Genomic DNA, 18,287 nt, shown 5'->3' with positions numbered 1-18,287 from the left:
AGGGGAGGTGAGCCCAGCATCCTCCTAATCTGCAACTTTGATCTCTCTCTCCTTTCTTGACTTTAATAACCATGAGTATAATATGCACATCTTAATCAAATTTTAAGTCATTATCATTTCATGCTTTATCTTTATGCTATTTTTTTTCAAGTTCTAACAAAGGGGGCTTGCACTATGGTTATGACAGACATATTTGCTGAATTCTTACTTAACAAAGTTCAGTCTATGCATTTATTATATACAAAATAAGGCAAGAGATTGAGGAGACAGGGCCAACTACATAATTTGGGGCGTGTCCCACATAATTGTGAGGCCCCAGCAGGGAGTGAGGAAGTCAATCTCCCCTTCCCATAGTCCAGCATCCCAGTTGATGGTAGATAAGAAACCCCCCAAGATATTGCAACCTCCATGACAGCAGGATGCAATTGGTACCTGGATTAGAGGCCAGCAAGAGGCCCCCACTGAATCACCCTCCAAACAAGCCAGGGTGCCACCAGCCTGGTCAGGGATGGCCTCTTCTTTGTCCTACCCCAGATGCAACAGGGCACCTACTCCACCCTGACCATCTCCTTGCCTGCCTCCATATCCTATGGGGGGTGAGGCATAAAGGTGGAACACAGTCCTCCTTTGCTGACACACCCAATCACCATACCAGGTAGAGGGCAGCAGCAATGGGACAGGGACAGGAAGGTGGAGCTGGAGGCCAGGCAGAGGCCCAGAGGGCTGGAATCAGGTGGCTGAGAACTTAAGCCAGGGAGCTGGAGGGACCACATGTACACTAGGGTCCAAGCCCCCAACACACATGCTCCTTGTCCCATCAGACTTCACTTCTAAAACACAAATTCAAAGATAAAATTATTAAGAATTTCATGACCTTGAATACTGTATTCAAGTTTCTTACTTTCACTTATAATCACAAAAGAAGCTAAGTGTTCAACTTCACTTTTAATTAAATCTGGTTCCTCACGTTCACTTAATTAGCAAAAGGGATTAAAGCAGATAAAAATGCTCAGTTGACCAAGTGTTGATTATGACTACAAAAACCCCTTTCATTACTGCAGATATTCTAAAGTCTTAGTCTGAATTCTAAGTTCTAAATTCTTAGTCTGCAGATATTTAAATTGATTCAAGGTACTGTCAGTTGAATTATCAGCTGAGCTTTTTATTTTTTTAAATAATAAAGCAATGTAAGCTAGTTTTACAAATTATACAGTTATATATTATGGTAAATGGAATTCAGAATGGCCTCTGTTCTGGCATTTAGTTATCTCCTCCTCTCCGAAAGCTACTCCCCTTCCTATGTTTGCCATCATCAGAAAAGGAACCACCTGGGAGATGCAGTTTAGCATCATAATTAGGCCTGCAGGCTCTGGGTCTGATTGTTGGGGGTTAAATCCTGGCTCGCCCTTTATTAACTCTGATCTTGGGTAAGGTTTAGCTTCTAAATCCCAGATAGCCTGGGACTATAATCTGTAAAATGGGATAATCATAGTATCTACTACATCAAGCTGGTATGGTGATTAAATGAAGCCATCCCTGTAAAGTGCCCAATAAATTAAAAAGAAAATCCACAATTTTCTTTCTCTTCCACCTCCTCCCTCATTCAACCAACACCAAAGCCTGTGGCTTCTACCTCCTAAATATTTCTCAAATCCGTATCATTCCCCTCTAATCCCATGGCTATTGGCCTATTTCATCATCACTTGCTTGGACCACTGAAACAGTCTCCTAAATGACACGCACATCTCTTGTCCACCTCTGATCCATATTGTAAACTGCTACCAGAAAAATATTCCAAAACTGATGACATCACTCCTCTGCTCAGAATTCCTCAATATCCCCTCATGGCCCAAAAGGACAAAATTAAAACTCCCTGCATGTGATACAAGCTCCTCCTAAACTAGCCCTTACCTCCCTCCACAGCCTCACCCCCTCTTCCCCCCACAGCAACACACCAAATGCTCCTACTTGTTCTTTCCCAAACAGCCCATGGCTCACCTATGCCCCCATTTCTTGGTTATTTTATTCACTCTGCTTGAATTTGGTTTTTGCTGATTGTATCTACTCTTTCCCAAACCACATCCCTTATGTGCTTACCACTCTTTTCCAAGTCTCCATTAGGAAGACTTCTTGGACACCCTTAGACAGACTCACTGTCCCCCTTTTACATGTTCTCATTGCACTGTCTATATTTCAATACGTAAAACTACTGTAACCATTGTATCATAATGGTCTGTTTCACCACTGGAAACTGCAAACTTGTTGAGAGGAGGGACCTGTGTCTCCTTCACCATGATCTCCTCTGCATGTAAAATGGAATCTGGGTCCTGATGGGTACTCAGCAAATGAATGAATGAACAAATGAACAAATGAACTAAGCCTAACATCTAAGAATTTACCTGTCTATAACCTAAAATATTTCGGTATACACTTTTGGAATCTTAGGAATATCTCCTACCAGAAGTTCCAGTTTATCCTCATTGCTGTGAAATGCCTCCCTGCTTGGATATTTCAGAGAAATTCTTAAGAGCAACTGAATGCTTTAATGATTCTCTAATCAAATAAGCATAAAATCACGTTTTAGAAAAAAAATCTGGGATATTCCACTCATGCTACCCACTTCGTCCCCACTCTACTCTGAGAAACCAGATGAAAGAAGTAAAGGGATACAATGTTCAACTGTCTTCATTTCATGTTTTAAGAAACAAAGAGGTGGGACTTCCCCAATGGTGCAGTCGTTAAGAATCTGAATGCCAATGCACAGGACACAGGTTTCATCCCTGGTCTGGGAATATCCCACATGTTGCGGAGCAACTAAGCCCGTGCGCCACAACTACTGAGCCTGCGTGCCTAAGGCCCATGCTCCACAGCAAGAGAAGCCACCACAAGGAGAAGCTCATGCACCACAAAGAAGAATAGCCCTACCTGCTCACCACAACTAGAGAAAGCCCGCGCGCAGCAACGAAGACCCAACGCAGCCAAAATTAAATAAAATTAAATCTTAAAAAAAAAAGAAAAGAAACAAAGAGTTGAAGATAGGATGGAAAATGCAAAGATCCACTTGTCCTTAGAACTAGCCAAAACTAACTTCTTTAGTCCTTATGACTGCCTCTGAAACAAAGTGCCAGAGAGCTTATGCAACCAAGCACAGACAGAGAAAACTTAGGCAATGGGAATATTGTGTGCATAAAAGGAAATGTCCTTCCTTTACTTTAAAGCAAGTTCTTACTTTAGAAAGTAAATAGATAACATTCTCTTAACAGTGTACTGGAAGGTAAAAATAGTAATGCTGGTACTGAGCAGAGCAGTAAAATATATTTATTTTCTGCCTCAAACTCTTCAGGGTTACTAAGTTATTCTCCCAATTTAAAAGTCTGCTAAGGTAAGAAAACAGGAAATTGTATTTGTTCCCTAGTTCTTTTGAAACTTAATTTTTAAAATTATTTATTTATTTATTTATTTTTGGCTGCATTGGGTCTTCGTTGTTGGGTCTTCATTGCTTCGTGCGGGATTTCTCTAGTTGCGGCGAGCAGGGGCTACCCTTCATTGCGGTGCGCAGGCTTCTCATTGTGGTGGCTTCTCTTGTTGCAGAGCTCAGGCTCTAGGCATGTGGGCTTCAGTAGTTGCGGCACGTGGACTCAGTAGTTGTGGCTTGCAGGCTCTAGAGCGCAGGCTCAATAGTTGTGGCGCACGGGCTTAGTTGCTCCGAGGCATGTGGGATCTTCCCAGACCAGGTCTTGAACCCGTGTCCCCTGCATTGGCAAGCAGATTCTCAACCACTGCACCACCAGGGAAGTCCCTGAAACTTAATTTTTAAAGACTGAAAATCCAAAGCAATTCAAGTATGTAATTGCATGCAACTCACAACTGATTTTGGTTTTATGTCAAATTTTCTAAAGATAAAACTTCACAATGTGAACCCACTGTCTTGCATAACTTTAAATGAAAACTATATCTGTTATAGGCTGCATACTGCAATCTTAATTTGTAGTCAGCTTTAAAATTAAATTGTCATTTCCTACTAATTATGGCACCTTAGTATTTTGAATTAAAAGTGTACTCAGAACATTTCATCTGGAGTCCCCTAATAGTGTTCATTCATCCTCTTAAACACTCTGGTGACAGGGAACTCACCATCCATCAGCAGCCTGCTCCACTGTGGATAGCTCTAATTCTGACATACACTTCCTAATGGTGAGCTCACCTTGGCCCCACCCCAGAACTTCCATTCCATGGTCTTGGCTCCATTTGCTGAGGTTCCACATAATAAATCCAATTGTTTTCATATTCTCGATGCCATTCCATTTTCCCAGTTAACTGAAGTATTTTTTAAACATCTTACGATTGTACTCCAAAACTTGTTGACTCAAATTCCAGCCCACAGTGGGAACAACCCACTTCTTTCCATCAACACCACCACTCTAGTCAAAGCCTCCATCATCTCTCAGTGGACAGCTGAACCTGGTTCTCCTTCCCACTCTCATTCCCTTCAGTCTATTCCCTGGAGATCAGCCAGAATGATCTCTGCTAAAGAAATTTTCACTATATCTCAATCTGTTAATAACCCTTCAGTCCTCTCCTCAATACTGGAGATAAAAATTCAAAACCCTCAGTGTGGCCTGTAGAACCTGTCAACCTGGGTCCTGTCAGCCTCCCAGGTCCATTTGCTGGCTATTCTCTCCCTTACTTGACATGCTGCATCTCCAACTTTTTTCAGTTCTTCAAATTAACAAGCTCTTTTGCTCAGGAAAGCCTTCAGAGATGTGGGTCTATGAAATGCTTTTTCCACTCTGTTTACTATTTGAGAAGTAGTGAAGTTCAGGTCTCAGATTACATGTCCTTTCTTCAGAGAAAATCTTTCCCAAATCCCCAAACTAGACCAAGTCCTTCTGTAATCTCTCGTTGCCCCTTTTACCATCCTTCATCAAATTTATCATAATTTTTATATACTTCATTCCATAAATAATAACATTATTAATAACAATACCTAAATTAATTGAGGGCTCACTACATGCTGGGAACTGTGCTAAGACCATCACAAGCATGATCTTATTTAGGCTTCAAAGCAAGCCATGAGTAGTTACTATTGCTACCTATATATCACAGATGAGGAAAGTGGGTCTTGGGAAGGTTAAGGTGAGTGGAAGAGTGGGGATTAGAATCCACTCAATTCTAGAACCTATTGATGTTCTTAACCTTTTCATGATAATGCTGATATCTGACTTTTCCACTAACCTCCTAGCTCCAAGAGGCGTGGACACCAATAGCCAGGAAGCCAGTCATAAGCAAATTATTGTCCTGTTTGCCCAACGCCACAAAATCAGAATAATGTCTCTGTACTTTTTCTCTGCACTACCCTCTCCTATTTTTCGTGGCACTCAAATACCTAAGAAAAGGAGAAATTAAATGAGTAACTCTGGTATTCTTGTCTTGACCTCTCTGGAGACTTCTTGAATTTTTAAGGCACTTTCCAGAAAACAAATAGCAGATAACAGGAGATGAGCAGTTTAAATACATTTGTATGGAATCATTAGCAGTAGGGTGGATCTAGTGTAACGCGGAATTTAGATGATTTAGAAAGGGGTTTCAGCTCATTTCCCACAATATTTATAATAATAACTGCCAACATTGCTCAAGATTTACCATTTGCCAAAGCTCTATGCTAAGTGATCTGCATGTTATAATCATCATATGAGCTTGATAAGGTTGGTACTATTACGATCCCCATTTTACCAGATGAGGAAACAGAGCTGCTGAAAGAATAGTCAAATTGTCTGCTCAGAGTCCACAGTTAGTGAAATTCAGCCCCAGCTGGGCCTGAGGCACTTAATATTGTAGGGCAGCATTGGGCTGAGCAAGGTAAGATTCAAGATATAATCCCACAAACGTGAGGAGTATCTATTAATGCTAAACAATGGGCTGGAAGGAGAAAATAAAAGGGAAAGGGGCATAGCCATGAAAATATGCTTATTACATTGCATCAGAGGTGGTGCCAAGAGCTAGGATAGATACAGAATTGAGATTTAAAGGAATTGGGCAAGGGGATAGATAAAGTTTCCATCTGGGGTGACCCTAGGATTTCTATTATCACAATAAGGATTTGACTCAGCTTGATGGGGCAGAGTAGTAATCTTGGGCCAATTTAAGGTCGTAAAATGGTCCAGAAATAACGATCAGCCAGGTAAATGAGTCATTTATTCATATAACCAGTAAATTGTTAAGGGTCTACTTTGTACTAGGCATTGCTCTGGGCACTGAATAGCTATAAACTAAACTGAAAAAGTCCCCATTCTTGTGGAGTTTTCATTCTGGTGGGGAAGAGAGACAATAAAAGAACAAGTCTGCATGCACATGTATAATGTGTTAGGGGTGGTGGATGCTGTGAACTTGGTCAAGGGGACAAGAGAGTCTGGAGAGGTTGTGGGGGCATCAGGGCAGGTGCCCTGATTTTTCAGAGACCCAGTTTCCTCAGAAACCAGAGGAAGTAAGGGCCTGTGCCACTGTGTGTATCAGAGGGAAGAGAGTGCCAGGAAAAGGGAAGAGCAGTAGCAAGGAGCTCCCTGTGGTTGGAGTGGAGGGAGCAGAGGGAAAGTGGGAGGGGAAGGGTTAGGGATGAGCTGGGACAAGCCCTGTGGGGGCAGAACTTTGAGACTCTATAGGGATAAGGACTTTCATTAAACTCCTACTATATGGATATATGGAGCACTTCTTTCTGAGTTTCTTTGAAAAATTAAAATATTTCTTAAAAATAAAAAGGAAAAAATGCTTGCAATTTTATCATCTAACATGGCCTTTTTCAGTTTCATATGTTCTTGTCTAGTCTTTTCCATATTCATGCACATTTTACGTTTATTTCATAGTTATAAGTACCTGTACATTTTGTTTGTTTTACTTAGTTTCAGATCATACTTGTTTTTTTGTTTTCATTTTTTAATTTAAAAATTTTTAATTAATTTTTTATTGGCATATAGTTGATTTACAATGTTGCATTAGTTTCTGCTATGCAGCAAAGTGAATCAACCATACATGTACCTATATCCACTCTCCTCCAGACTTCATTCCCATATAGGTCATTACAGAGCACTGAATAGAGTTCCCTATGCTATACAATAGGTTTTTATTTATTATCTTTTAAATATAGTAGTGTGTATATGTCAATCCCAATCTCCCAATTTATCGCCCCTCCCTTTCCCCCTTGGTAACCATAAGTTTGTTTTCTACATCTGTGACTCAATTTCTGTTTTGTAAACAGGTTCATATGTACCATTTTTTTTAGATTGCACATATAAGCGCTATCATATGATATTTGTCTTTCTCTGTCTGACTTACTTCACTCATTATGACAATCTCTAGGTCCATCCATGTTGCTGCAAATGGCATTATTTCCTTCTTTTTTATGGCTGAGTAATATTCCATAGTATATATGTACCACATCTTTATCCATTCCTCTGCCAATGGACATTTAGGTTGCTTCCATGTGCTGGCTATTGTAAATAGTGCTGCAGTGAATATTGGGGTGCATGTACACTTTCAAATTATGGTTTTCTCTGGATATATACCCAGGAGTGGGATTGCTGGATCATATGGTAGTTCTATTTTTAGTTTTTTAAGGAACTTCCATACTGTTCTCCATAGTGGCTGTATCAATTTACATTCCCACCAACAGTGTATGAGGTTTCCTTTTCTCCACACCCGTTCCAGCATTTATGGTTTGTAGATTTTTTGATGATGGCCATTCTAACCGGTGTGAGGTGATTACCTCATAGTTTTGATTTGCATTTCTCTAATAATTAGTGATGTTGAACATCTTTTCATGTGCCTCTTGACCATCTATATACCTTCTTTGGAGAAATGTCTATTTAGCAGATCATACTTACTTTACAGGTTGATATAAAGCCTTCTGAATAATCAATCTAATGGTTGCATAATATTTCAAGTGAATGTACTACTTCCTCTTGGACACTTGGTTGGCTTCCAAATGGTCCCTATGACTGGTGATGCACAAATATTTTTCTAGCTTTGGATTATTTGAGAGCCCTTCCTCTTCCTCTTAATATTTACATAGTGAATTTGCATAGATATGAGGTATTTCTTGATAATCCCTATAGGTTTGAAGTTATGAGACTAATTACCTGCTGATGATAGTGGTCACCTTTTCAGAATAGATGCCTTCTGGTACTGGTTCATATACTGCCTCCACTATCTGCAAAATAAACAGACTAGAATGATGGAAGTAAAGGAGCCACAGGTACCTTTGAGTGGTGATACTTGGCCACGACACAAGAGTTACTTAACAAGCATCATAATTTCATGCACATATTTTCATCAGAAACAAAAATATCCCAGCAAATTAAAAATTAGCATTAATTAAACTGTTCTTGAGCATAGAACTGTATTCTTCAAGCTGAGTTAAAGTTAACCTCAGATTCATAATAAATGATGTGTAGGATAATACAATATGATAGATTGAGGGCAGTTCAAACCACAATTAAGAAAAAAGACCAAAAGCAGTTTGATATATTTATTTTTATAATTTTCTATGATAAATTGAAGACAATTATAAGGGGAAATGTGCCATAGCACATGATGTAGATTTAGAAGAAAGGAGGAAAAATAAACTGGATCATGTGGTTAATAAAACAATGACTGCTTTTAAGTGACAGTTTTATTAAAATCACAAAGGTTCTACTTAAGAAGAAAAGGAATGGTGTTTTTGGCAACATGAGACCCTTTTGTCTTCCAAGGTTGCTTACTTTTGTGGCCAGGGAGAGCATGTTTGTGCTGTAGAAGGGAGGATTCAGAGTCACCATCTGATAAAGGATGCAGCCTGCTGCCCAGACATCAGCCTTCTCCCCATACGGCTCACTCTTCAGCACCTCAGGGCTGAATTAAAATAAGGATGTTAATGCACAATGAAAAAGGGAGAAGTCAGTACAGAAAAAAGTTCAATTTTCAAGCTATAGTTGGAGATATAAGAAAAAAATGGAAACTCGATCATCATTTCAAGTAAACATATTAAGATGTATCTTTGAATTCTCTCAGACTCAGGTGAATCAAGAAGCACAACGAAGCAATTCTAATTTAAGCAATAAATGTCAATAAACAACTCCTATTAAATGTCCTTTTACTTCCAGAAACAACTACCCCTCTGTGGTAGACGGAATGACTGGCCCCAGTTCTCTCTATTCTGGAGGTTTTGAATACCCCACTCCTTCTTCTTGGTGGGCAGTGTTTGCTACCCACTCCTGCCTTTGCTTTTGTTGTGTTGGCCAGTGGAATGTGGAAGTGGCAGTGCAACAGATCAGGGCCTCAGTCTTAACATGTGTTGAGTGCTTCCATTTGTCCCTACAGGAGCTTCTGTCCAAAAGAACATCGTATCCCAGGTAGCTAGGATAGCCCAGCCTAGGCCCAGCACAAGACACATGGAGCAGATCTGCACACATAAACCTGCAGCCTGAAGGAGACCCAGCCCAGGAGACCCACAGACCTGTGAGTCTGACAATAAATGCTTATTGTTGAATACCACTGAGATTTCATGGTGATTTGTTATGCAGCATTATTATGAGCAAAATTGACTGACATAGCACCATCCCTTTGCTATTCAATGCTAGCTTATAAAGTAGGAAGCAAGACCATATTTAAATGTGTTGCAGAAAATGACAATTTACATCATGTTCATCTCTTCTGAAATTTCATATCTAGTCTGAATAAGGATGCTGTCAGCCTTTAAATGAAGTTAAGCTGTGAGGGTTTATGGGCTTGACATTTTTTTTAAAGTGGAGGGGTGGGTAGTTCCCTTGGATATTTTGAACTGATAGAAGTTTCCTCTCTCATATTTGTAGACTGAAACTCAGCAAAGTGTTAAAAGCGCTCAGCACACACACACACCCTAAATTAAGTAGTTTGATGATTCAGTTCTAAAGTATGTATTTAGGACTGTGCTCAACCCTCTAAATTAATGGAGTAGGAATTCATGGTTAACTTGGGCAGTGGACTAAGATATAAAGAAACTCATAAATTGGTATCAGTACAGAGCAAGTATTGGCTGTTAAGAATAACCAAGGAGTTGCAATTCTTGTGAGATTATGGAAAATGATTCCTGGTTTAAGATTTACATTATGTATTTACAGAAGAAGTGAGATTTCAAGATCTCTCAGTTAAGCATTTCCATAGGTACTGTCTTTGAGTTCAATAATATGGCAATGGGGGAATCCGGGGTGATTTCCAGGGCTCTACTGGTCCTAAGTGTATAAAAGTGTCCCCTGTTGTCACTCGATCAACTGCTCACATTAAAAAATGCCATAAAAGGAAAAAAATGTCTTCAACAAAAAAATGTCCTTGGCTCCACACAAATGGCTCATGTTTTAATCTACTGAGAACTCAGAAGATTTCATATTTCCAAAAGCTCAGGAAGCAGGTGCTGTGAGTGCTCCACCCATCACCCCCTCAGATCTCTTTTCCATTTCCTGTTTCCTGTGTGCTTTCACTCTCAACAGCCAGTGTCTGTACTTCTCTGGAGGACAGCCTTCATTTTTCCTCAAAAGATAACTACTCAGTGTAGAGGAAAACTCTTGTAAGAGTAGAATTTACTTAGTTTATTTTTCTCATCATTCCATCTCTTCCTTCATCTCACTAGAGACCACACACTCCTTTCATCCCCACAGGCATGCCCCTTTGCAATATGGCTGTGCCACTCCTCCCAATAAAAGATGGACTCTATTTTGTACCCCTTGAATCTGGGCTTAACCATATAACTTGCTTTGGCCAAGAAGACATCAGGAAAAGTGATGCAAGGAGAGAATGGAAAAGCACTTACTCTTTGTGGCTTGCTCTCTCTTCCTGCTCTTGAAAACCCTACAATCACAAGCAGGTGATTGAGCCCAGGCTTGCCTGCTGGAAGATGAGCATCACATGGCTCAGTTACCTCCAGCACCCCTACCCACAGCCACTCTACCACCACATCCATCAGTGAAGCCTTTGAAAACCAGGTGACCACAATGCACAGGTGAGCCCAGACAACACAGATAAGCAATCCCAGCTCAATCCAGCCAGCGCACAGTATATTGAGAAGAAGAAGAATAAAAAGGTTATTGTAACCACTAAGTTTTGAGGTCCTTAGTCAAAGTTAACTGACATGACAGCTTTCATCAGATTCTCAAAGCTGTCCATGCCTCCCTGAAAAAGACAGAGAATCACTTCTCTGGAAGAGAACAAGAAAGGGCAATAAAAGACAACACAGTTGCCAACTATCACTTTGCTTCTGGGGTCCAACTTCAAATATTCTCTAAGATAAAAGAGTTTCATAATTACAATTAAAAGCAATGGCAAACACAAGACAGAGCCTGATTTCCAAAAGTCACACAAAATGTTCTGTTATGTTATGTGTGTCCCCCCAAAATTCATGTGTTGAGTCCCAACCCCCAGTACCTCAGAATGTAACTGTATATACAGATAAGGCCTGCATGAGCTGATCAGAGCTGCCATTGGGGTGGCCCTAATCCAGTATGACTGGTGTCTGTATTAGAAGAGGAAGAGACACCAGGAGTGTGCAAGGAACAACCACGGGAAGAGGCAGGAAGAAGGCGGGGCTGGCATTTGCGAGCCAAGGAGAGGCCTCAGAGGAAACCAAACCTGCCAACATCTTGATCTTGGATTTCAGCCTTCAAATAAATTTCTGTTGTTTAAGCTACCCAGGCTGTGGTATTTTTTTATGGCAACAGGTTCTATGAAGAAAAACTATTCATGTGTTTTTCATCTTTAAAAAGAACCCAGCTTTTGGGAAATATGGCTAAAGTAATGACTCAATCACTACTTATTTTGGTGATTATTGTTTAGAAAACCATTGTAAAATAATTCACTGTCTTGTAATAATTTCCAATTTCTCCACTTAAGGTGAGCCCAACCACATTTAAAGAAATACAGAGTTACAGCTAGCAATGCTCACTTAAGAGAAAGAAGTTAAATAGTACACACACACACACACACACACACACACACACACACACACACACACTTTAAAATGGGTTTTCTCGGGCTTTCCTGGTGGCGCAGTGGTTGAGAGTCCGCCTGCCGATGCAGGGGACACAGGTTCGTGCTCCGGTCCGGGAAGATCCCACATGCCGCGGAGCGGCTGGGCCCGTGAGCCATGGCCGTTGAGCCTGTGTGTTTGGAGCCTGTGCTCCGCTACGGGAGAGGCCACAACAGTGAAAGGCCCACGTACCGCAAAAGATAAATAAATAAAATAAAATTGGTTTTCTCTTTCCCAATCAGAAATATTCCTCTGTATTTTAAAAACTGGATATTCCTATGTGATTTGGTCATCTAAAATCTTTTAATGGTAAAGTAAAGCATAATTTATGATATTTAATAAAAATAAGGGTTTTTCTGGTAAAGGTTAAACATATGCAATTAAATGTGTAAAAACTTACAGCCATTATAAGTTGTACTTCAATTAAAATATTATCATTTTTATTATTGCTGACCTAACATACATGGTGACTATATTTAATAATAATGTATTGTATACTTGAAATTTGCTAAGAAAGTACATCACAAGTAATGTGATAATTGAATCTTTTGAAGTAATAGATATATTAATTAGCTTGGTTGTATAATCATTTCACAATGTATACAAATATCAAAACATCACATTGTAAACCTCAAACATATACAATTTTTAATTGCCAATAATACCTCAATAAAGCTGGAAAAAATTTTAAGTGAAGCCAGGGATAGTATAGTTAGGTAGATGGCAAGGACATTCTTTACTTATTACTATATTTTAATAAATAAGTCAACATAGCTCATAATCAGCAACCTTTGAGAGGGGGCTGGAGGAAAGTTTATCTAAATACTACCTCTGTTTTAAAAAGGCATAAATTTACAAACTGATAATGAAAGCAATGTGGAAAAACGATGAGGAAGGAAGGATGCTTAATATAATTTTTTAAAAAGACAAACTGTTTAGATTTTTAAATTCCATTAGTAGTCCCTCACTGATGTGAACAATTAGGTTGCTAATTGCCAAAGATTCTTATTTACTCATTATTGAAGTAAACAAGGAAAGTATTGAATCTAGATGTTTTTCAAAACAGTTTAAAATATGAACATTTTGCTATTTCACAAATAATTCAATACTATGATGATTTACGTAAGTTGGGAGGGCGACTTCTTTCCTTTAAATGCAACAAAGTACATTTACAAAGTAAATGAAATGAAATGATATGTTAAAAGGTTCTGAGTGTAGACAGTATATTCTTCTTTCCTACAGTGGTCATGTTGTCATCTTTGTTAAAAGTTTGATTATTGTGCTCATTTTGTCAGCACATATACTAAAATTAGAATGACACGTGAAAATTAGCATGACCTCGGCACAAGGATGACATGCAAATCTGTGATGCATTCCATATTTTAGAGGCAGTAAGATGACAGGCAAAAGATGAGGACTATACTCTAGTTAATAAAGTTGTTTCTCATAGGGGTAAAGATTAACAATTTTGATACTGCTATACATGTATACCAGAATTCAACAATTAAGTAAATGAGTGGCAGATGGCAGAAGCCAGGTTTCTCACTATTGGGAGTGGAAGAAAGGTTACAGATAAGCAAGGAAAGGAGTAGGGGTACTCTACAAGGAGGTAACAGATTAGAGTTGGAGACAACAGTATAAACCCATGTTTAGCTTAATATTAATATAGATGGTTACATATGAAAATATTTATAGTTATGTGAATATACACAGGTTACTATGCACATATATATCCTTGCACATATATATCCTGTGCACATATATATCCTTTCATTCTGTCAGATGAAAAGGCCTAGAATTGATGACCTCCTAGTAGCAATGAGCACACTTAGCACCAGATCTTGGTTTTTTTTTTTTTTTTTGCGGTACACAGGCCTCTCACTGTTGTGGCCTCTCCTGTTGCGGAGCGCAGGCTCTGGATGCGCAGGCTCAGTGGCCATGGCTCACGGGCCTAGCCGCTCCACGGCATGTGGGAATCTTCCTGGACCAGGGCACAAACCCGCGTCCCCTGCATTGGCAGGTGGACTCTCAACCACTGTGCCACCAGGGATCTTGGTTTTTAACACCATTCTCCAATTAAAAGAATCAGGACCATTGGAGAAATGACTGATAATAGGACTGGGGCAAGAAATATACTAAATGAACCTGGAGCATCTTCTAGTTCCAGAAAGTTAGTCTAAAGAAAAAAAAGCACAATGATGGGGGTATGCCAGAGGGGTATGGAAGACAAGTCAACCAGCTCCCAATGGCCAAATGTAGAAAAGTTTGAACAACAAAATAAAGTATTGTATTAGTCAGCTTGGGCTGCCATAATAAAATACCAATAACGGGGTGGCTTAAATAGAAATAAACAGGAATTTATTTCTCACAATTCAGGAATCTGGGAAATCCAAGAGCAAGGTGCTGGCTAATTCTGTTCCCCAATGAGGGCCTTCTTCCTGGCCTACAGGTGGTTGCTGTGTCCTCACATGGCAGAGAAAGAGAGAGAGAGAGATTGAGCAGAGTTTCTGATGTCTCTTCTTATAAGACCACTAATCCCATCATGAGGCCCCCACCTTCGTGACCTCATCTAAATCTACTTAACTTCCCAAAGGCAACAATCTCCAAATAACATCACATTGGGGTTTAGGGTGTTAACGTATGAATTTGGGAGGGGGACACAATTCAGCTCACTGAAAGTTTTATTAGATTATAACCCAGGGTATAAAATAATTATCCGTGAGTCCATACTGATATAAATTTTAAAAAACCAAATAAATAAAAAACAGGAGGCAATAGACAAATCTCTTGAAAAATGACAAATAATTTATGTGGAGACTCCACCTTAAGGAAATGAAGCATAATTCCCTACTCCTTAAGTTTGGGGTGCATGTAGTGACTTTCTTTCAAAAAGTACCCTATAGAAAGAAAAAAAAAAGAGTAAATTTACAGTAGAGAGACCTGATAAACACTATCTCCAGCCAGCTGATCAAGATTAACATCAACAGTGTTAAGTCATATTGATAGTATGTACCCATGAAAAGAGAATGGCAATTTACACCTGTGATCTTCCTCCCCAAACATATTCCAGTCTAATTATTAGAAAAATATCAGACAAATCCCAATTGAGGAAATTCTATGAAATTCTTAACCAATAATTCTCAAAACTTCCAAGGTCATTAAAAACAAGAAAAATCTGAGAAATTGCCAAAATCAAGAGGAGTCTAATGAGAAATAAAAGATTACCTGGTCAACAAGTATCTATAATATTAAGATGATAGGGTTTTTATTCTTAGAAGAAAAGGTATATGATAAATTGAAAATGAAAATATTTGAAGCAAGAAAACAAATCACTTCTATCAAGTATATCCATCCATTGTGCCACCAATTAATCTTATTATCAAACATAGAATGCTAAAATTACAGGCTATTTCTTCTCCTATGTTACATATACAGTTGACCCTTGAACAATGCAGGGTTTAGGGGTACTGAGGTAGGAGATAGATGGGCCCCTGGGCCAGACAACTGGTGTCTGTCAAGTGGAGTAAAATTGAAGCTTTGTTCTCACCCAGACACTCCAAGGACAAAGCTAGTGGCAGAAGCTGAGCTCTGCTGAAGTAAAGAGATAAGATGACCACTCCTGAGGTCAAGGAACACTTCCTGTCTGCACATGCAAAGGAAGGCTCCTTGGGTGTCAAAAAGGGAGGGGGTGCCACCCCATAATAAGTGTGGACATACATCCACAGGCCTCTGTGGTGGGATCCATCTCAACAAAAAGTTGCACATGCATCTTGGGGAGGGTGGAAAAAGAAACAAGATAATTAGCCAAAGGTAAACAAAGACCCAGAAGGACTGTCCTATATACAGGATTTAAATCACCTCTTTACTGTGCTCCTCCTCATTAGAGAGCACTCCCACACCCCTTCTCTCTGGGTGTGTATTTCTGCCTAGCTTCTGACTTAAGTAAAATAAACTGTTTCTTTGCGTGCTCTCGCATACCTTGTGCTGTGCCTCTAATAATAAACTTTGTACCTGTTTTTACAGTTTTTGCCTCATTGAAACATTCTTGCTTTCAATGGGGGTAAGAGCCAGGAGAATTTTGCCTCTAGCCACTAGCCCCTGGTGAACTAGCAGCTAGGATTCCTGGTTTTCATTCAGGCTACCCAGGTTCAATTCCTGGGCAGAGAACTAAGATGTCTCTTCAGGACTGCTCATTGCTGTCTCTCCAAGATCAGTACGCCCCTCCATGCTGTTGAAAATCCATATTTAATTTATAGCTGGTCCTCAGTACCCGCAGTTCCGCACACTCAGGTTCAACCAACCATGTCGTGTAGTACTGGAGTAAAAACTCCAGTAGTGAAGTGAAAAAAACTAGTGAAAAACTCATGTCTCTGAAAAAACTCTCATAGTTCAAATTTGTGTTGTTCAAGAATCAACTGTATATAACATGTCATCAAAGATTTTTAATTTTTCCTTCGAAGTTTATATACTACCTCCTCTTTTTTAAAGACTTATTTTTTTAGAGCACTTTTAGGTTTACAACAAAATTGAGAGGAAGTTATGGAGATTTTTAATATACTTCCTTCCCCCACATCCCCTTTCTTTTTTATTCTCGTTAACAGCAGGCTTAAATCGGCTTACACCTGGATTATCACAAAAGCCTTACTCCCTTAAAAGTGTTTTCATTTGTTCATTCATTGAAAAATTATTTACTGAGCACCTACTATATACCTCTCTTTCAGAGAGTTTTGTTTTGAAAGAACAGAGAAGAGTGGGTCAGTAGCTGGAAGAGAAAGGGAAAAATATGAGTTTTTGTTTTTTAAGATGGGAAAAAAATGTCAGTATGCTAGTCAATTGGTAGGAATGAGTCACTGGAGGCAGAGAAATTAATGATGCAGAATTGAGAGGGCTTGTCTGGAGAAAATGGTCTCCACTAGGACTGCAGGAGTGCAGGCCATTCAGGGGCATGGGGCAGGCAGCTGGGAGGACATGGAAGCAAAGCCTGTGGAAGTTCTCTTCTGAAGTAGGGAGCAGAGTCTCTAGTGTAAAGGTGAAGTTCAAACTCCTCCCTCTTGCCATTAATCCAAACCTTACTCGGTCAAACACCCTCTCCACAGAAGCCTCTGCACACACTGATTTCTCATTTCACTAATCTCCTGATGCCCCTTCAACTACCCATGTCCTCCGCCAGGCTTGCTCTGTTATTCCCCATCTATGTGGCAGCAGAGGGGGGTTGTTATAAACACTGGATTCCATCAAAACACAGATTATTTGCCATTCATTCATTAGTACTGTGAATAAAAAATGTTGCCTGCCATATCAGCAAACAAAGGATGCTGAGGCCATTAAGCCACTACCACTGACCCCTAGGGTGATCCCTGAGGGGACCCAGACTGGGAAAGAACAGGACACTGGCCCCAGATGGCTAAGGTGTATATTAAAGGAATGATTTCAGTAAGTTCAGACTCTTGTTCTTCCCATACCTAGATAAGCACTAAATTCCTTAACTTGAGATGTCTGGTTTCCTTTTATTAACAGTAATCTTTGATGTTCCGACTATTTTGCAAAAACCCCTATATATCCTGGCTCCTCCCTTACCTCTTGGGAGCAGTCGCTCAGACCTATCTGAGAGGCTGTCTTCCAGGCTGAAGTCCTCAGTTTTGTGCACCAAGCAAAACATACTTCTCAACTTTTAGGTTGTGTATTTTTTTCAGTCAACAGTACAAAACTTGAAAATATATATCACTAGGTAGGTGATAGCATTAACTAAGGAAACAATTTTACTCATATGACAAGAGCATACACATCTTTTGTTAACTGTATATGAACAGATATGAGAAGAGGCCTTGTTAATTGGGGAAGAGCCATATGCGTGACTACTTTGCCAGTGGCCAACAATTTGGTCAGAAACGACCTAGACAAAAAGCATTCAAGTTAAGACTGACCTAGTTCAAACTCTGACACAGATATATATAAAGGCATAGGAACTTCTAACCAGCTATTTTTAATTTAGTGGTCAAGAAAAAAATCTGGTGAAAATGAAAATTTCTTTAGAAAATGAGAAATTGATCACCAATGAATATTCCCAGTCATTGGATTTTCCATATATTGATAATTATTTTGCCATTAAAAATTCTTTTGCTTTCTTATTTCAAGTTAATTTTTAGCCGATTATATATGCCCTGTGTTATATGAATTAGGGAGAAGCTGGAATTTGAATGTCTTAAAAAAAAAAGGGCTGGTTGAATAAATTATGATTTATCCAGACAATAAAATGTAA

At 39.4% G+C, this 18,287-nt stretch overlaps 1 protein-coding gene and 1 non-coding gene across 2 annotated transcripts in view; one reads left to right on the top strand and one right to left on the bottom strand.

Moving 5' to 3' along the window:
- Window positions 1-18,287, bottom strand: part of NEK10 (NIMA related kinase 10) — a 321,275-nt gene that overhangs the window by 154,116 nt on the left and 148,872 nt on the right. Inside the window, exons 25-26 of the mRNA XM_012536668.3 lie at window positions 8,754-8,883; window positions 8,133-8,203 (exon numbers count right to left, since the gene is read on the bottom strand). Coding sequence (XP_012392122.2) covers window positions 8,133-8,203; window positions 8,754-8,883 — 201 coding nt within the window. The remainder of the gene's footprint in view (window positions 1-8,132; window positions 8,204-8,753; window positions 8,884-18,287) is intronic.
- On the top strand, window positions 13,308-13,413 carry LOC117196540 (U6 spliceosomal RNA). Its single transcript, XR_004476776.1, has one exon. It is a non-coding gene; the product is annotated as a U6 spliceosomal RNA (small nuclear RNA).

This window comes from Orcinus orca, chromosome 10 (assembly GCF_937001465.1).
Source record: "Orcinus orca chromosome 10, mOrcOrc1.1, whole genome shotgun sequence".
NCBI classification, from domain to species: Eukaryota; Metazoa; Chordata; class Mammalia; order Artiodactyla; family Delphinidae; genus Orcinus; species Orcinus orca.
Note: the sequence above shows the minus strand (reverse complement) of the source record. Positions and strands in the feature narration are given on the sequence as shown.